Raw genomic sequence first — 20,468 nt, forward strand, 5'->3', positions numbered from 1 at the left:
TTCTAGTCCCCGCAGGTGCATACAGGGATGTGTGGATTGTCTTTATCCACAATGGAAATGGGTTTTTTTTAATTGAGGAAAACGCATTTCATTCCCCACAAGCTCACCGTCCTTGCCTTGGGCTTTTTCTTTTCTTTGTTTCTTTTGACACCAACTACAAAACAAACAAACAAGAAGACATAATAAAACAAACCGGATCCACACTCTCTCACCTGAGGCTGCACCTGGACCAAGGCCGGGGAGAGGTTGCAGGGATTGCGGAAACCGCTCACCTTTCTCCCCAGAGTTTAAAGTTCTGTTCTGTCCCTGACTAAGTGCGACTAAAAAAACTCTCCTGGGAAGGCAGGAAGACTGCTGGGCTGGTGTGCCGGTCTCTCTGCTTGTCTTCCTGCAGGCGTGGGATCTTTCGCTCTGTGGGTCAGAGACAAAGCGGGTCATGGGGACGGTGGCGAAGATCAAGAGCTGCCTGGCTGCAGGGCTGTTACGGAACCAAGTGGCTATCGTCACCGGCGGCGGCACAGGCATTGGCAAGGCTATAGCTGCCGAGCTGCTGCACTTAGGTGTGTCGGTGTGCCCGGCCCGGCCCTGGGAGCAGAACTGGCGACACTGAGAGGGAGGGGCAGAGTTGGGACCGAGGACCCTGGGAGATGCTGGGGGCAGTTTGGGGGACCGTGGGGATAAAGCGAGGACACTGAGGGGGAAGGAGGCAATGCAGAAGATGTCGAGGACAGACGGATAAAGGGAGGGCACTGAGGCGAAAGGGTAGAGGCCGAAGGGTAGGAGTTGGTGGGACCCTGGGAGGTGAGGGTCGAGAGAACATGGAGAAGGGTCTGGGGACGATGTGGGAGAGGAACTGAGCGGACATTAGGAGGAGAGGGAAAGGGGCTGGTGGGGTCAAGGTGAAAGACGGTCTGTGGAAGACGTGCGGGGGGCGGGGGGGGTGGGGCTGCTATGACTAGGCCTGGGGAGCCAATGAGGGGAGAGGGATAGGGTTTGCATAAGAGGGGCAGGAACCCTGGAATCCGGAAGTGAGGAGAGGGACAAGTTGGAGGGAAGCTGGAGCTCAAGTCCTGGAGGGTCACTGAGTAAAAGGGAACTGGTTGGCAGGAGGAGTGGGACCTCTGGGAGAGGCATACAGGCAGGGGTTTCATTGATTGTGGGTCAAAGGTTGGAGGCCAAACCGAAAGCAGGAAATTGTATTGGCATGCTGAGGAAAAACTGCTGATGGCAGCATCAACTTCCAAGATCATAAGATTACTTTATATAACGTTTCAAGGCTGTGGTCCAGAGCCAATCGTCAGCATTCCGCCCACAATTTAGAACAAATTAGTAACTTTCACAGTAGAAAGAGCAGTAAAAAAAAGTGAGAGTCATTCAAGGAAGGAAAGGGAAAGCTTCTGGGGGAGTATTTGCCAAGTAGCTGGCTAGTTTGCTATTGGAAGAGAAGACATTTGCTGTGGAAGGGCAGGCAAGATAAAAAGAGGTGACCAAATACTTTAACAACTGTGAAAATGGTCCCCTTAGACAGAACTGCAGGGATGAGGTAACATTTTAGACCAGACTTCAGCTGTCTCTTATCTGAGGACTGGGATACTAGTTACCAAAACAGTAGATCAGACCATTAGAATTTACTGTGTTCTTGCATAGTTCATTATGTTGTGTTTCTTATTTAATAATTGCTGTGTCTTTTATTATGCTATTAGGCTTTATCATTCTATTAAGCTTTCTATTAATAGGTCACCAGATGGTGAGGGTGGGGGAGGTCCTTATATTATTCATTCCTCAAAATGTTGCAAAATGGTTGTGGTTCCTTTCTGGGGCCAGAGTCAGACTTGACTTGGAGTCATTGTGACCTGGGTTTGAATGATGCTTTACACTTGCTACATTATAACTGTGGGCAATCCCCTTAACTTCACTTCAGATTTCACCTCTGGAACAAGCAGAAAATTCTTTTAGTTTCTACCTGTCAGTTTTTGTGAAGGTCAAGGAACAAAATATACACAAAAAAATGCTTTGCAAATTTCAAGTACTCTATATTTGCCTATCACTTTTGAAGGGACAGAAGGGGTTTAGAGGAAAATGGAGAGAGAGTGAGGGTGAGGACATTGGTGAGGCATATAGGAATGAGAGAACAGCATTCTAAGTGTAGCAAAATGGATGGCATGAGGGTGTTACACGTTCTTGGTACTATATCAGCCTCAGTATGCCTGACATTATATTCATTCCCTTATTTTTATTTTTCATCCCCAGATCTAGAGAAATCAGGGCAGTTAACTGGGATACTGGATAGAGCTCTGGGCCTTGAGTCAAGAAGACCTGAATTCAAATTTGACCTTAGACAATTAATAGCTGTGTAGCCTTGGGCAGGTCATTTAACCCTGTTTTCCTCGGTTTCCGCATCTATAAAATGAGCTGGAGAAGAAAATGTTAAACCATTCCAGTATCTCTGCCAAGAAAATCTCAAATGGGGACAGTAAGAGTCCAACACAACTAAACAACAATAACGAATTTGGATATTTTCTTTCTAATTAATTAGCTTGAGGTTCAGAGTCTCATAGAAGTGGAGCTGGAAGGCACCTTAGAGAGCATCTAGTAAAACCCTTTTATTTAACAAATGAAGAAACAAAGGATTCAGTAAAACCTGGTTACCTGACCTTAGGTCTTGATCATGAAAGATGAGTAAGTTTACTTCAATGAAGAAAAATGTGAACACTTAGAAAAGGAGACCTCACAGCATACTAGCCATGTGACCATGGATAGGTCAGTTACCCTAGCTGGACCTCAGTTTACATCTGTAAAATGGGGATAACGGTATCTATAATAGCTACTTTAATGTTATGAGCTTCAAGTGAGATAACAGGTAAAGTGTAACCTTTTGGACAGTTATATAAATGTCAGTTATTATCTTCTAATTTTTCCATTCAGTCAGTCATCTGAGTGACACTACAGTGTAAGAAGAACTGGGGTATATACAAAGATAAACAAGCTGTCTAACCACTCCAATACTCTACTGGTTCATTTCTCTTTTCCCAGTCCCTTACTATGAGTGTCCTATAAGGTTCTGCCCTGAGCTTCTCTTCTACATCTACATTCTTTCCCTTGTGATCTGATCCACAGCCCTGGCCTGTGCTCAATTGTCACTTCTTTCTGGATGACTCCAAATTATATATGCTACTTTCTCCCCTGAGTCCCTGGTCCACATTTCTCCCCACCTACTGAGCATTTTTGCAGATAGGTCCCACTAGGCCCTCTAACTCAACACATCCAAATCTGAATTCATCCTCCTCAACTTCTCCATACCTGCCCCCTTCCCCTTTCCAGTGTCCCTAGGTCTGTTGGTCACACCAACATCCACTTGGTTATTCAGGGTGGAAGCCTGAGGTACTAATTCTTTCTTCCCTCTCCTTTTGTCCTAACATCTGTTTAGTTGTGAAGCCCTACCTATTGCCCCTGTGAAATATTTCTCATGCCCATCCACTCTACTCTGCTAACTATCCTGCCACCCTTATTCAAGGCTTTATGACTTCTTCCCAGACTCTTGACAACTCCCTGCGTCCATTCTTTCCTCTGGTCACTTGATCCTTTTAAACAACTGCCAAAATAATCTTTCTTGTCCTTAGATCTGACCATGTCACTCCTTCGCTCAAAAACTTTAGTGCCTCCTCATTGCATTTATGATAAAATAAAATTATTTTAGCCCAGCATTCAAGGCCATCTGTATCCTATTCCCAAATGACCTCTGCAGTACTATTTATCTCTGGTGCCCCTTAGGTATCTATGTGCCAAGCCAAGCTCGTCACCTGTTCCTTAGTCTTTTCCTGGCCTCTTCTGCCTTTTCTAATTCATGCAGATCATTCCCAAGACAAGACATATATTTTCTACATAGCTCCATCTGCTGAAATCCCTCTCTTCAAGGCTCAGTCTAGGTGCCACCTCCTCCATGAGGCCTTCTTTTCAGCAGTCCAGCTGAAAGGGATCCCACCCTCAAGTTTCTTATAACCTGTTGTCTGTATTTTTTCTTTGTACTTCTTGTTAGCGTGTGAACTTCTTCTAATCAGAGATTGTAGTTGTTCTTCTGTGTAACTACCAAGTGCCTGTGATTTCTCTGACCTGTGATTTCTTCAGTTCTGTAAATTCTGTTGTAGAAGTTCCTTCTACCCATGAAGACTTACAATTCCTCTGTAACTTAGAGCTGCAGAGAGTTGGCTATGACAGAGAAAGGTTAAGTGAAGTCCATGGTCACAAAGCCAGCAGGTGTCAGAGAAGGGACCTCAGTTCTAATATTCCTGATTGTGAAAGCTGCCCTTTAACCACTATATCATACTGCTTCTTTTGCCTTGCACGTAGCAACTGCAGATAAAATGTTTGTTGAATAAAAAGAGAAGAGAGCAGTCTTGGACTAAAATCTACAGTGTGAGAGCAAGGCTATTTTCTTATTTTAAATCAACCAATCAATAAACATTTATTAAGCACTTACTATATAACAGACACTGTCACAAAACTAACCTGGATGCATCCACAAGGAATTCCTTTATGGCAGGGATCCTTATCCTGAGGCCAACAGATCCCAAAGAACCCTTGGATAGATTTCAGGGGTCCATGAATTTGTATTTTAAATATTTTGAGAAATGAATATTAATAATGTAATCCTGTGTGTTTATTTTGTGTGTTTAAAAATGGTCTTCTGAGAAGGGGTCCCTAATCTTCACCAGCCTGCCAAAGAAGGATCTATGAGGAAAAGTTTAAGAACTCCTATGTTATAGCAAAGGTATACAAACATATCATCAAGCTGTATTGTGGATATAGCATTATGGTATGAAACACATGACATAGGTAAGTTTGTATTACCTGAAGAAATCTGGACTTCATGGCCAGGCATATCACAGCTTTAACAACTGAGCACAAAAGGTTATTTACATCTTATATTCTGTATTGGACAGGGACACATTAGATTTTTGGGAGGTCAATATCATTGCTGTTTTAGAGATAGCCAGGCCTTTCCTGTCTTTCTGAATTCATGCAGGCCATCCCTCAGAGGAAGGCCAATAGCACATTGGGTAGATTCTTTGTGAAAGGCTTATGGAAAGACAAATAAGAATTGCATGGTATGAGAATGCAAACTTTATGTGGGCTTTGATCTGTTAATGGAGTACCCAAACTTGTTAGGTTATGGATTCACTGAAATATGTTTGATTACTGCTAAAGTTGGCAACAACTAATAAGATTTTTTAAAAATTTCTATTTGTTTTTTATATTCAATTTTATTCCCTAATAAGATAGATTTATTTGTTTGGTTTTCTTGCCAGAATGTAATGTAGTTATTGCCTCCCGTCGATTTGATGTATTAAAGTCTACAGCAGAAGAGTTGAATGCTGCCCGCCTTCCCTCCAACCCAGCCATTGTTACTCCCATCCAGTGCAATATTCGAAAAGAAGAAGAGGTGAAGTTCATATCTCTAATTTTTGTTTCTCTAGAAGTTATGAAAATTATGTGGAGAGATATAGTATGGGCTTACGTACTTCTTTGGTATATTTTTCTCATCCTAATGTCCTATTGAGTAGTAAAAATGCTTGGGAAATTGTTTATTTCTCTTCAATTTTTTCTGGTTAATATCAGATTCAGCACAATTACTTTTTTTCTTTGAATCCTTGTTGATAATTTTTCTAAACATACAGTTTCTTGCCTTTTTAAGTATAGTGTATTCAAAAGAAGTAAATCTTGCAAACTATATAGGCTATCACTAGCACCAATCTTAAGTTTATTAAACATAATCAGCATCCTCCTTTCTGTGAGTGTACCAAAAAGGCAGAAGATTGTGCTGTGATTATTGAGTGGCAAGACAGAGGGGAAGGAGGAGTGAAGTAGAGGGGATATATGTGAAAAGCAGATTGTCTGAGGTGGAGTCAGTCACTTAGTTATGAGTGGTGAAAGACCGTAAGAAGAAGAGAACAAGAGAACTCACTCTCTCTGTCTCTCTCTCTCTCTCTTTCTCTCCCCCCACTTCCCTCTCTTTGTCTCTGTACATCTATAAATATATGTATATACACATATATAAAATGTGTGTGTACATATGTAAAATGTATGAACACATATGTGAAATTCCTTGTACAAACGCAATATGTATGTGAGCATGTATGTAAATGTGTGCATATGTGTGAAATGTGCAAGCACGTATCTGTGTGCACACATAAAATGTGTGTGCATATTCAAAGTGTGTGTACATATGTAAAATGTATGAATATACATATGTAAAATGTGTGAATACACATGTGTAAATGTGTGAATACACATATGTAATTGTGTGTATACACATATATAAAAAGTGTGTGTACACATATATAAAATGTGTGTATGTACATATATAATGTGTATATATGTATATATAAAATGTGTATATATACATATATACATAGGCATACAAAGAAATATATACACATACATCTATAAAATATGTGTGTATAGACATATATACAAAATGTGTGTATATACATATATACACATATGCATACACATAAATATATATATATATATATATACACATATATATACACACACACTTCTAAGGGGAAAGAAAGAAGACATCTGGCAATAGATAATCATCAGACTATTAATTTATATTTCTATGCCATTCTGGAGGCAGCTAGTGTAGTGGATGTGGAATTAGGAAGCTCTGAGTTCAAATGTGCCCTCAGACAATTAGCAGTGTGAATTTGGGCAAGTCACATAACCTCAGTTTCTTCAACTATAAGATGGGGATAATTATAGCATAAATATAGGGTTGTTGAGAGGATCCAATGAGATGATATTTGTAAAGGCAATTTGCCCAGTTGCTAACACAGAGTAGGCACTATTTCTGACACATGGTAGGTGCTATATAAATGTTTCCTACCTCCCTTCTAAAGTTTGGAAAGGATAGCCCTCACAATAGCCCTGGAATAATGTAGGGAGTACAGGTATTCTTATTTCTGTTTTACAAATGGGGAAACTCTTGAGACAAGTGAAATAACTTCCCCAAGGCCACATATCTAAATGATAGAGCTACATTTGAACAATGCTTTCTTACTCACTTAACCTCCATTGGCTGCAATCCACCAGAGAAGGAAATGGCAAACCACTACAGTATCTTTGCCAAGGCAATCCTGTGGACCATGGAGTCATGAAGAGTGGAACATGACTAAATGACCTGACAACAACAACAACTTCTTACTCCACATCCAATACTCTTTTGCACATTGCCTCTAGGGCAAGTATCGTTAGCTGCAGTATGAAGATCATGAAACTGGAGATCAGCACTTTGCCCACTGGTTGCAGTCATTGCCATGAATAAACATTGGCTGAGGCTGTGATGTGTGGTGGGTGAGAATGGGGATTCAGGCCCAGCATTATGATCTCTGGATGTTTAGAACTGGTTAGTAAGAGGCAGAACAATTGATCTTCATAAATACATTTTTTTTACAGATTTGTGAACTGCTGCCTTTTAGTTCCTTCTGATGTGTGTCACCTGAGTTCGGGCCTGTTGTGGAGGGATTGCAGCCATGCTAATCATCATTATTAGGTTAGCAGCAACAGTTTGTGTTCTTTAGCCAACTTATTTTCTTGTGCTTGTTTTAGGTTAACAATTTGGTTAAATCCACATTAGATATCCATGGTAAGATCAATTTCTTGGTGAACAATGGAGGAGGTCAATTCTCCTCTCCTGCTGAGCTCATCACTGCAAAGGGATGGAATGCTGTGGTTGAAACCAACCTGACTGGCACGTTCTACCTTTGCAAAGCAGGTAGGAATGGAACGTACTCAGAGACACTAGGCCTTTCTTCATTTTTAGATCATAACTCCCTCTACCCCTAAGAAGTATTACTTGCGCTGAGGTGCCCAGTTTTTAAAGGACCTTCGACTTTACAGTGTGAATGCTCCCTGTACTGATGTACGTTGCAGCCTCTCTACAAATTAGTAGGTTATCTTCATAAGTATCTAAAAGTTCAAATCTGGCCTCAGGCACTTACTAGCTGCATGACTCTGGGCAAGTCACTTAATCTGTTTGCTTCAGTTTCCTCCTCTATAAAATGAGCTGGAGGAGGAATTGGAAAAAACAACATGCCAGTATCTTTGTCAAGAAAACCCCAAATCGGGTCATAAAGAGTTGGACGCAATTGAAACTAAACAACCACCACAGTATTATAATAGACCAATAGTCCCACATACTAATAGTTATATTATTAATTGGTCTATTAGAGTATTATTCTAGTAAGTGTAATAATATTATGTTAGCTACATTATGTATAGTTATTCAGGCATTTCAATTGTGCCCTAATGATTAAATACTTTGCATGTTGGGGTAATGGTCTGAACTGTGACCTCTCAGTCATCAGAGTAAAGGGGTGCTGATGTAGAAAAGAGGCTTTTATCTAAGGAAAGATTTAAAAGACTAAACTGATATGGCATTATTTAATCTGGAGAAGACAAATTGGAGGACTAACTAAGCATCAGTCTTTATGCCCAACAACAGTTTGCTAAGAAACATGGGGAATAGCTCAAAGTCACATGGATAGCAAGTGGCAGAACAGAGATTTTTACCTAAATGCTCTGATTTCAGGGTCACCCCTTATTACCCTGTGTTGTATGAAAATGATTTAATTTTATTGTCTTTGGAATAGTATTCAACTCCTGGATGAAGGAACACGGAGGGTCTATTGTGAACATCATTGTCACATTAAGTCAAGGATTTCCTGGAGCAACGTAAGAATTTTTACATCCTTCTTTTTGTCTTGGAACTCTGCTTCAATTCTTTTAAACGGAGTTTTGATGCCTTTTGTGATTTCAAACTGCCTTCTTGTTCGTTTGGGGCTTTAGAAAGATACTTTTAAAGCATTCCCATGCACCTGTCGCCATGGTAGGTGCATGTTGGATTTGGGATTGCTCCTGTGGTCAGGTGTTAGATGATACAACCAAAGGATATGCTGAGCATCAGCACACTTACTCTTCATAATCAGGACAGCTGCATGATAATGGATGTCTTAGATGTTTCTGATGATTTCATATGTACCCTTTCTGTGTGTCACCCCATTGACACAGTGTATGTATCCACCCTGCTTTTCCTCATTATGCTTTACTTTAACTATCTACACAGGACTCTAGGATAAAACCAGCTTTTTAGACTTTTTCAGATTTTAGACCTTTTTTGGTGCTTTTTGTATTACCTGCTGGTTGAATTATCTCTGAAACCATTAGATACTATTTGGAGCGTGTGTCGTTCTTTCATCTTGAGATATTTTTCTGCCTCTTTCCTTCCACATTTCAGATGGGAGTTGAAAATCCTGTTTTTGGAGGGGAAGAGGGAATTTTTTTCTAAAACCTATCTCCTAATTGTTCATTCCCTCTTAAGGAACACCTATTCATCTTTACATTTATGATATAATATATGTGCAATCATGTAAAGCATTTACATATTGGTAATTTTGTGCAAAAAGATTAAAAGAAGAAAGGAACAAGGAAAAGAAGGAAGGAAGAAAGATAGCATGGTTCAGTCTATATTCAGACATCAGTTCTTTCTTTGTAGGGAGAAAGCATTTTTATATTGAGTCCTTTAGGGTTGTCTTGGATCATTGTATTGCTGAGAATAGCTAAATAATTCATAGAACTTTATTGTACAATGCTGCTGTTGCCATGTACAATGTTCTCCTGGTTTTGCTCACTTCACTTTGCATCAGTTCATGTAAGTCTTTCCAGGTTTCCCAATACCTTTTAAAAGAAGGGTTGCGCTACTTATTTCCATAAGTTTGGTTGGACACATACAAAATTTTCTTTTAACATCATTTGGTTTCCAGAATAACTTCCTGGAACTTACTTGAAATACTAAGCTGTTTTGGCAGAGCCAAGATGGCTGCTGGAAAGCAGGGACTTGCTTCACCTCTCCCCCAGGTCCCTCCAAACACCTACAAAAAATGGTCTGAAGAAATTCTAGAGCTGAAGAACCCACGAAATAGCAAAGGGAAGCAGGGCTCCAGCAAGGACAGCCTGAATGGTCTCTGGGAAGGGTTTATCACATGGATCTGGGAGCAGAGCAGAGCACAGCCCAATGTGGGCCATGCCAGGACCAACCAGACTGGGAGCGAGGCAGAACTGGCCAAGCTTCTCAACCTGCAAAAGTCAAAGACAACAGAGAAGGTTAGTGGGAAAAGCTGTTGGGACAGAGTGAAAGGAGTTCACGGTCGGCAACACCCTGGGAGCTACAGAGGTGGTGCAGATCTGAGGCTGCTTCCACAGCTACAGCTGCAGTTGCTTAGGTTCCCAGGAACACTGGGTAGGAGGAATTAAGCAGAGAATTAGAGCAAGAGTGCAAAGCCTGCTTTGTCCTGCCTGGATCTAGGCTGCAATGCAGGGTTGGCAGTTCTTGGGGGAGGAGGAGCACTGGTGTGGCAGAGCTTGCTGTGTAGAAGTAGCTCTGAGAATAGCAGTGCAGCCCCTCAAGCTTGGGACAAAGTACTGTCTACTCTACAAGCAGTTGTACCCCAACAAAAAGCTCAAGGGTTAAGTAGTTGGCTGGGAACATGAACAGGCAGCAAAAATGGTCTCAGATTCAGACTCAGACTTTGGAATCTTTTTTTGGTGACAAAGAAGACCAAAATATACCACGAGAAGAAGTCAACAAAGTCAAAGAGCCCACATCAAAAGCCTCCAAGAAAAATATGAATTGGTCTCAGGCCATGGAAGAGCTCAAAAAGGATTTGGAAAAGCAAGTAAGAGAAGGAGAGGAAAAGTTGGGAAGAGAAAAGAGAGTGATGCGAGAAAACCATGAAAAACAAGTCACTGACTTGCTAAAGGAGACCTCCCAAAAAACTGAGGAAAATAACACCTTAAAAAATAGACTAACTCAAATGGCAAAAGAGCTCCAAAAAGCCAGTGAGGAGAAAAATGCCTTCTAAGGCAGAATTAGTCAAATGGAAAAGGAGGTCAAAAAGACCACTGAAGAAAATACTACTTTAGAAATTATGTTGCAGCAAGTGGAAGCTAGTGACTTAATGAGAAATCAAGATATTATGAAACAGAACCAGAGGAATGAAAACATGGAAGACAATGTGAAATATCTCATTGGAAAAACCACTGAGCTGGAAAATAGTTCCAGGAGACATAATTTAAAAATTATTGAACTACTTGAAAGCTATGGTCAAAAAAAAAAGAGCCTAGATATCATCTTTCAAGAAATTATCAAGAACTGCCCTGATATTCTAGAGCCAGAGGGTAAAATAGAAATTGAAAGAATCCATGGATTGTCTCCTCAGAAAGATCCCAAAAAGAAAAGTCCTAGGAATATTGTTGCCAAATTCCAGAGCTCCCAGTTGAAGGAGAAAATACTGCAAGCAGCCAGAAAGAAATTTAAGTATTGTGGAAACACAATCAGAATAACACAAGACATAGCAGCTTCTACATTAAGGGATCGAAGGGCTTGGAATATGATATTCTGAAGGCCAATGGAGCTAGGATTAAACCAAGAATCAATATGTATGTGTGTGTGTGTGTGTGTATATATATATATATATATACATACACATACATATACAAGCACACACACACACACACACACACACACACACACATAGAAAGAGGGCACGGGGTGAATTGAATGTGAAGGGATGATATCTAAAAAAATAAAATCAAATTAGGTGATGAGAGAGGAATATATTGAGGGAGAGAGAAAGGGGGAGATAGAAAGGGGAAAATTATCTCATATAACAGTGGCAAGAAAAAGCAATTCTGTTGGAAGGGAAGAGGGGGCAGGTGATGGGGAATGAGTGAATCTTGCTCTGATTGGATTTGACCGGAGGAGAGAATAACATACACACTCTGTTGGGTATCTTACCCCACAGGAAAGGAGGAAGTCCATAAAAAAGGGGTGGATGATAGAAGGGAGGACTGTAATCAAAAGCAAACATTTTTGAAAAGGGATGAGGTCAAGGGAGAAAATTGAATAAAGGGGTACGGGATAGGAGGGAGCAAAATATAGTTAGTCTTTCACAACATGAGTTTTGTGGATGGGTTTCACATAATGAAATGTGTGGCCTATGTTGAATTGCTTGCCTTCTTAGGGAGGATGGATGGGGAGGGAAGAGGGGAGAGAATTTGGAACTCAAAGTTTTAAAAGCAGATGTTGAAAAAAAAAGTAGTTTTTGCATGCAACTGGGAAATAGGATATACAGGTAATGGGGCATAGAAATCTATCTTGCCCTACAAGAAAGTAAGGCAAAAGGGGATGGGAGGGAGTGGGGTGACAGAAGGGAGGGCTGATTATGGAATGCGGCAATCAGAATATATGCTATCTTGGGAGAAATGGAGAGCAAATTTGTAATTCAAAATCTTGTGGAAATCAATGCTGAAAACTAAAAATATTAAATAAAGAATATCAAATCACAAAACAAAACAAAAAGAAATACTAAGCTGTTTTCTGTCATCTTCCAAAAGACAGTCAGGTGGTATGGGCCCAAATATTTCTGAACAGGAGTGTCTGTTTAGAACTGTTCTTCTGTGACTTAATGTACCAGTTAGTTTTCATGTAACTAAGAATGATTAGTGGAAGTTAAATGAAGCCTTTAATTTTTTTTCTTTGATAGGCACAGTGGAGCAGCAAGAGCTGGAGTTGAAAATATGAGCAAAACTCTGGCAATGGAATGGGCCCCCTATGGAATAAGAATCAATTGTATCAGTCCTGTAGGTAACCAGTTAAGTGTATACAATTTGTCTTCTTGTTGTTACAATTTCCCTAGTCATAGATACATTCTAGGTTAATATCAACTACAAAATAGGGCAATAGGCATGTCAGAGATTCTATTTGTTGTCAAAGTATTCTTTTAAGTGCAACAAAATTCATAAAGAATTTTTCTAGTGCATTAATATGTTGTTTTTTTCTTTAACTCCTTGAGAGAGGCTGGAGTCAGTGAACTTCAAGTCAAAGTGGTAAGAAGGGAGGAAGAGTAATAAATCTACAGACATAAAGCACTTTTACAACGTGAAATGTCTTTGGACAGTAGATCTTTTTACTGGGAGCACATATTCTAAAAGGTATTGAGAAATAAAATCTTTCCTTGTTGACTCTTACTCTTGGTAGCAGAGCCTCTGACTGGCAGTTAGTTCAGAGACCCGAGGTGTTCTGTATGTCCATGCAAGTGAGTAATCCACTTAGAGAGATAATTGTACCTCTATGACATTACCGGGAAGCACGATAGTAGCTCTGTGAATCTTATATCTAATCTCTTCTCCTGCTGTTTGAATCTATATGCTGATAGTTCTGGTTGGAATTCCACCATTCTTTCACTTATTTTTTTTTAACTTTTCCTTTTGTCCCCAAACCTAGGGAATAATTTATTCCCCAACTGCCTTTGGCAACTATGAAAAGGTTGGACTGACTCGGATGAACCAGTACTATCAACATTGCCTAGCTAAGAGATTTGGTGTTCCTGAGGAGGTAATATCTCTCTCCCTCTCCCACTCCCTCTCCCTGTCACTTTCCTTTCTCTCTCTCTCTCTCTCTCTCTCTCTCTCTCTCTCTCTCTCTCTCTCTCTCTCTCTCTCTCTCTCTCTCTCTTCTCTCTTCTCTCTTCTCTCTTCTCTCTTTCTCCCTCTCCTCCCTTCTCCCCCTCTCTCCCTTCCTTTCTCCTTCTTCTTCCTCATGTCTGTCTCTCATCCTCTTTCCTCCCCTTCTCTCTTCTTCCTTCTCTCTCTCTATCTGTATCTTCTCTCTCTTTTCATATAGTTACAGCTTCAAATAACGTTGGGGGAGGGAGGAGGGATAGAGAGAATATTTGAGGGAACATTGTCCCATTCAGTTTTAAAAAGAACTTTAAATAGTTAATGGATCCACTAAAGATTTTGGTTGATAAGCTCTTCTGGGATGCAAAATGCTCAGTTGATAGAAATCAATTGCTGGAAGAATAGACAGAGGAGAGGTTGTTAGTCTTTAGTTCCTTCAGAAAAACTATAAATACCATATGCATTTCACAACTCCTTCATTTGGGGAGAAATGTATGTCTGCTCTTTCTCAGTCAATATAGTCTTTCAGATTAGTAAGCTCTAAGGCAGAATCCAAGTGGTTTAATTATGTATACCAGCTGTCATCCAGCTTCCCTGAGTTAATTATGTTGAGATAATTGATTCAGCAATTTGGAGGATGTATGTTTAAATGAATAGAAGGAAGACATTTCATATATACCAGGGGGGACATTACCTAAGGTGAATTTAAAAACAATAAATTTTTTTATTCTGAAATAGGAACAAAAATAATGCCAGCTATATGTTGAGAAAACATGAGCCCTATGTACTCAGATCTGAAATTATAGGATAATTATATGGATGTGTGTGTGCATACACATACTCACATACGTATGACAAATGAAAGTTCATTTTGTTGATTTCTTCAAGTCTATTGAATCCATACAGGTATCTGATTTGATTCACTCAGCTCCCAATCTGTACTACTTCATATTTCACTATTAAGTCTTTTAATAAAGGGTAAAAAAATCATCTTTTACCTTTTTCAATTTTTACCCACCTGTCCAGTAATTTCCACAATTGTTCAGAGAAAATCAACAAAGTAATGCTTAGTGAGGATACGTAAAGCACATATGCAGTCAGAATTTTGCTTTAAGGTATGATATTCAGGAGTATATAAAGTAGGAACCACATATGAACATCCGCTTACTAGAAGCTGTATCATGTTACTGTTCAACAAAAGGGAAACAAAAAGGAAAACTTCCCAACAATGAAGGTTTTCTAAAAAATAAAATTAGTCCAGAAAATTGTTAGGTAAAACAGTTCATATGATCACTCGCCCCCTGATATCACAGAAGGGATTCAGTTTTAGGTACACATTGTACTAAATGTTATCTAGGAAGCTGTCTAACATGGTGGTTCTGTGACATATATGGATATGTATATGCCTAAATACATAGATATGGATAGAAAAGTATTAATATCTCCCCACTTGCACACATGAATGTAACATAGGCATATTTTATTTCTTAGATCTCTTCTGTTGCATGCTTCTTGTTATCTCCTGGAGCTTCATATATTACAGGACACACGGTTGTTGTGGATGGTGGTAGTACTTTGTATTCCAGAAGGTTGGACATACCAGGTGAGTTGTAAAGAAAAATGACTGAACAAAAAGTTGGGAACTTGCAATATAAGATTTTGAATTTTCTTAAATGATTCCTTGAGTGGTAAGATGGCTCTCTCTGCCTTTTTAAAGGGCACCACAGGAAGGGAAACTTGTAAATCTATGATAATTAATTTGAAAAAGAAATTACCTTTTTATGCAAACTCTGCAGAATTTCACGATATAGAAAAGCATCTCTATCTCTCTGTTTCTCTGTCTCTGTCTCTCTTGCGTGCACACGCATGCATACATGCACACACGTGTTTCGGGGTCAGTCAGTAAACATGTAATAAATGTTTGTTGACTGACTAACTGGGTAGAAATATAGCTCCCCAAATAATTCTATATGCAGCCAAATGTTTGACTAGTTGGAATAATGCTCAAAGTCAGCACTAAGTGAAAATAAAGGATGAGGTTGAGAAGACATTGCCTGCAATGTTAATGAAATCTTGAGCTACTAAAAGAAGCTGTTGATGCTGATAATTGGGATCTGTGTAAAAGAAAAGACATTGACACTGATTATCAACATGTTTCACAAAATGTTAACAAAAATGCTAAGCCAATGTAAAATCATAGCAAGGAAGTCAAAAGAGCTCAGAACCTTGTTAACAAGCCTTGAAATCTTTGCCAAATAGAGAGATATAGCATCCAAGGGTAATACAATTTTAGGATAGAAATTATTTTCCAAAATGTTACAGAGGAGGGTGGTAGAAAATTATGAGTGGGATTACCTCACAAAATGGTACAGAGAAATAGAGGGGAAAATAAGACTGAAAAAAACTTTATGTGAGAACTAAGTCAGACCATCTTGAGAGAATTCAAAGATAGGAAGACAACAAACTAGCAAAAAATGGAACAACTGTAAAAATAATTTGTATTTCTATAACAAATTATTTTCATCTTGACCTCTCTTCTCTTCATCTTATAACCCCTCGACATCGTCTCTCTGCAGATGACTCCCAAATATATATTCAATCCCAGTGTCTCCCTGACACTTCAATCCCACATCATCAGTTGCTTATGGGATATTTCAAACTGGATGTCCTTCAAACATCTCAAATTCAACTTGTCTTAAACTGAATTAATTCTCTTTCCCCCACAAACCCTCCTCTTTTCTTAATTTCTTATTTCTGTTGAAGCTACCACCATCCTTCCAATCTCCTAGGTTCTTAACCTTGGTGTTATCATCAACTTCTCACTTTTCTTCACGCTAAATGTTAACTCAGTTTTCAAATCTAGCCATTTTTACCTTCACAAGATCTTTCCCATTTGACTCCTTCTCCCTACTCATACTGTTCAGTCCCTCATGACTTCCGGCTTAGGTCATTGTAGCAACCCCCTTTTCAGTCTTTGCTTCAAGTCTCCCATCACTCTATTCCAACCATATGTATTGCTACCAAAGTAACTTTTACTTAAGCACAGATCTGACTATATGACTCTACCAGTCAAATCCAGTTTTGTACCCTGTTGCTTCTAGAATAAAATATAAACAAACCCTTCTATTTATCTTTTAAAGTCTTTCACAACTTGGCCTCAACCTGTCTTTCCAGTCTTATTGGACATTATTCCTCTCCCAACATTCTAGCCCAGCAATTCCATTTGTATGCACGCACACACACACACTTACACACTCACACACTGACACAAATACCTTCAAATTTGAATATGATCGAATTGGAGGAAACAAGTGGACTGGCTTGAATTTAGGAAATTATGTATAGATCACAGTGACCTTATAAATTTTTAACACTAATATTCGGATAATTATATGGCTACAAATCTTAGACTACCTTAGTTTCTTAAGAATCAAAATTGTGAGGGATTGAGAGAGTGGTAGAAAGTTGTAGTTGGCCGTAAATAGGCAGTCTTTCTGTCTGTCTATCTATCTATCTATCTATCTTTCTGTCTATCTGTCTACTTACCTATCTACCTACATCCCCCCAAATACACATACATACATGTATTCATATACTTACATATATAAATGCAATTGTGACTGGAATATACAAGATTATATAAAAGATGCTATTCAACAAGCATATAATTAGAAATTTATGTGGCAAAGGCAGAAAGACTGCCCCACTGTGACACTGTAAGCATGGGAACATAAAAGAATTAGAGCAGGGTTTTTTAAACTTTTTTTTGGTGTCATGACCCTTCATCAGTCTGGTGAGGCCAACCTTCTCAGAATCATGTTTTTAAATACATAAAATAAGATACATGGGATTACCAAGGAAATCACTTTTATAGAAATACTATTACAAAAAGAATTTTTTTAGTTCCTGTTCCCTACGTTAAGAACACTTAAGCAAAAGAAAGTCCTCATATATATTGACTAGATCCTTTCTGAAGGATTTATGGGATGGTTTTGACAAGAATCCTGCTGGATAAAATGTGGGTGGATTGTAATCCAGAAGTTAGGAAGGAAGGAAGGAAGGAAGGAAGGAAACAGGCATTTATTAAATACCTACTGTGTGCCAGGCACTGGGCTAAGGGCTTTACAAATACCTCATTTGAACCTTACAACCCTGGGAGGTAGGTGCTGTTATTTATCTACATTTTTAAGAATGAGGAAACTGAGGCTGAGAGAAGTTAAGTGACTTTCCCAGGGTCACACAGCTAGGAAGTATCTGAGGCTAAATTTGAACTCTGGTCTTCTTGACACTAGGCTGAATGCTCTATCCACTGTGTCACTTAGGAAGTAGTACCCATGTTGTCAAGCTTCTGGATCTGTTGAAGCATGGAAGCATATTGGTCTTCGTATACAAGCCACTTCCCTAAAATGAGATCTTTTTTAAAAAAATACTGTCACAAACAAAAATAAAATCCCCAAACACCAATTATATGAAGTGCATATTCTATTTTTTTACAAGCCAGATTTTAATTAAACAGTATGACCTCTTTTCAGACCAGTACCATGTAATATCTTAATGATATGTGTTAATTTAATCTTAATTAATGGATGTGCTCAATGTTCTGATGATGGTTGGGTTTCCCCCAGGAGTTGTAGAGGATTTGTTGGAGAGACACTTCTAGGCATGGGTTGGGTTTAGGAATATGTTTATTTCCTAAAAAGAAAAAAGTTCACACATTTGACAATAATAACGAGTTATTTCACTCATTTAATCTTAACAGACCATGACAACTGGCCTGATGGACTATGGGACCTTTCCACAGTCAACAGATTGAAAGCTTCCTTTAAGGAGAAATCCCACCTTTGAACTGAGGAAAGTGAGAAAACGAAGTCTTTTCTACTTTCAATGAAGAATGAATTTTAACATTTTCTGAGAATTTATACTTTTATGGAAAAATTGCTTGCTGCATTAAAAAATTATAAATCATATCTTGGCACAAAGAATGATTCCAATGACTTTAAAAACATGCCTTGACCTATATGTCTTTTTAATGTTTTCAGAATGTTGATGCAGATTAGAAAAATGTAAACCTCAAGTAATCACCTCTTCTGTTTTGATTCTTACCTCTTAAAATGAGGAATATAGGGAAAGATAAACAACGTACTTGTTTGTGGTGCATTACCCCTTTGAGCAGTTGAGTGAAGCAAAAAATAAACTAAGAATGATTAACGGTAGTATTCTCTTTTCCTTCTTTGATTTATTTTATAGCCCCAAATGAAACAGCAAGTCTGTTGGGATTGTTGATTTTACAAGCACTTTTACATAAATTAGTCATTTTGGGGTAGCAGTGTCTGCCTTCTTTTTATCAAGAAACTTATATTATTTTAAAAAATAATATCTGTTTTTGTTTTGCTTCTAAAACTAACGCAAGTGGAAGCCCCCTCTACCACACACATACTCACACATATGAAAATAGTCATTTTAATAGTAACTTTTGAGATGTGCATGAGGGAAGGTAAGGGCAACTAGGAATGCAAAATATTCAGAGGAGAGCCAGGTTTCTGTGACTGCAGAGAGATGGAAGAATATGAGAGGATCATAACTCAAATGAAAGGCCATTTTTGTGTTTTTTTTAATTTAAAAATTTTATTAATTTCTTTGTAATTTTTACATTTTAGTCATTTCCCTCTATCCCTTTCCCCTAGTACCCAGAGCTTTCTCTTACAATAACAATGAAAAAAGTTAAGCCAAATACAGCAACTCTACTGCCCACATCTGTCCCATTTGTCCTCTATTGTTATCTGACCTGGATTTATTGTTGGACATTATATTTATTATGAATTTAGTTGCTTTTTGCATTTCTTTTCTTTATATTATTTTAATAATTGTGTATTTTTTTCTCTGGGTCTTGGTTATTTCACTCTCCATAAGTTCATACAAACTGAAGGGCCATTTGTTGGGGGAGGACAAGGCCATACTTGTTCTGTGTGACTAGGACTTTAGAAAAAGATTCTAAATGTTTGCTACCTCTTCCTTTAAGAATACATATATACAATACAATATATACGATATATACAATATATATTTATGTGTATATGTATGTATGTGTATGTATATGTATATATATGTATATATGTGTTTTTATGTGTATATATATATATATATATATGTAAAAGAGAGAGAGCAGACACAGGGTGAGTTGAAGATGAAGGGAAGATATCTAAAAGAAATAAAATGAAATTAAGGGATGAGAGAGTAACATACTGAGAGAGGGAGATAGGGAGAGATAGAATGGGGTGGATTATCTCGCATAAAGGTGGCAAGAGGAAGCAGTTCTATGGGAGGAGGGGAGAGGGCAGGGGAGGGGGCAATGAGAGAACCTTGCTCTCATCAGATTTGGCCTGAGGGGGAATACCATACATACTCAGTTGGGTATCTTACCCCACAGGAAAGAAGAGGGAGGAAGATAAAAAAAAATAAAAGGCAGGGGGATGATGCAGGGGAGGGCAGATGGGGGTGGAGGTAATCAAAACAAACACTTTGGAAAGGGGACAGGGTCAAGGGAGAAAATTCAATAAAGCGGGATGGATTGGGAAGGAGCAAAATGTAGTTAGCCTTTCACAACATGAGTATTGTGGAAGGGTTATACATAATAATACATGTGTGGCCTAGGTTGAATTGCTCGACTTCTTAGGTAGGGTCGGTGGGAAGGGAAGAGGGAAGAGAATTTGGAACTCAAAGTTTTAAAATCAGATGTTCAAAAACAAAAAAAGTTTTTGTATGCAACTAAAAAATAAGATACACAGGCAATGGGGCGTAGAAATTTATCTTGCCCTACAAGAAAGGAAGGGAAAAGGGGATGAGAGGGGAGGGGGGTGATAGAGGGGAGGGCTGACTGGGGAACAGGGCAACCAGAATATAAGCCATCTTGGAGTGGGGGGGAGGGTAGAAATGGGGAGAAAATTTGT

At 38.9% G+C, this 20,468-nt stretch overlaps 1 protein-coding gene across 1 annotated transcript; it reads left to right on the forward strand.

Annotated features, from left to right (window-relative positions):
- The first annotated feature begins 306 nt into the window (after positions 1–306).
- LOC118846293 (peroxisomal trans-2-enoyl-CoA reductase-like) lies at positions 307–18,734 on the forward strand. The gene is made up of 8 exons (XM_036754660.1): positions 307–560; positions 5,307–5,440; positions 7,612–7,777; positions 8,655–8,736; positions 12,606–12,702; positions 13,346–13,456; positions 15,013–15,124; positions 18,281–18,734. Exons 1-8 carry the CDS (start codon positions 437–439, stop codon positions 18,364–18,366), a joined length of 912 nt encoding a protein of 303 aa, XP_036610555.1. The 5' UTR covers positions 307–436; the 3' UTR covers positions 18,367–18,734.
- The last annotated feature ends 1,734 nt before the right edge of the window (positions 18,735–20,468 follow it).

This window comes from Trichosurus vulpecula, chromosome 4 (genome assembly GCF_011100635.1).
Source record: "Trichosurus vulpecula isolate mTriVul1 chromosome 4, mTriVul1.pri, whole genome shotgun sequence".
Taxonomy (NCBI): domain Eukaryota; kingdom Metazoa; phylum Chordata; class Mammalia; order Diprotodontia; family Phalangeridae; genus Trichosurus; species Trichosurus vulpecula.

Bases quoted from the DNA above. Each gene is read 5' to 3' on its own strand.
- LOC118846293 (XM_036754660.1), top strand. From the start codon at position 437: ATGGGGACGGTGGCGAAGATCAAGAGCTGCCTGGCTGCAGGGCTGTTA. The intron at 7,778-8,654 runs GTAGGAATGGAA...TCTTTGGAATAG, and splicing joins GTTCTACCTTTGCAAAGCAG to TATTCAACTCCTGGATGAAG. The intron at 15,125-18,280 runs GTGAGTTGTAAA...TAATCTTAACAG, and splicing joins CAGAAGGTTGGACATACCAG to ACCATGACAACTGGCCTGAT.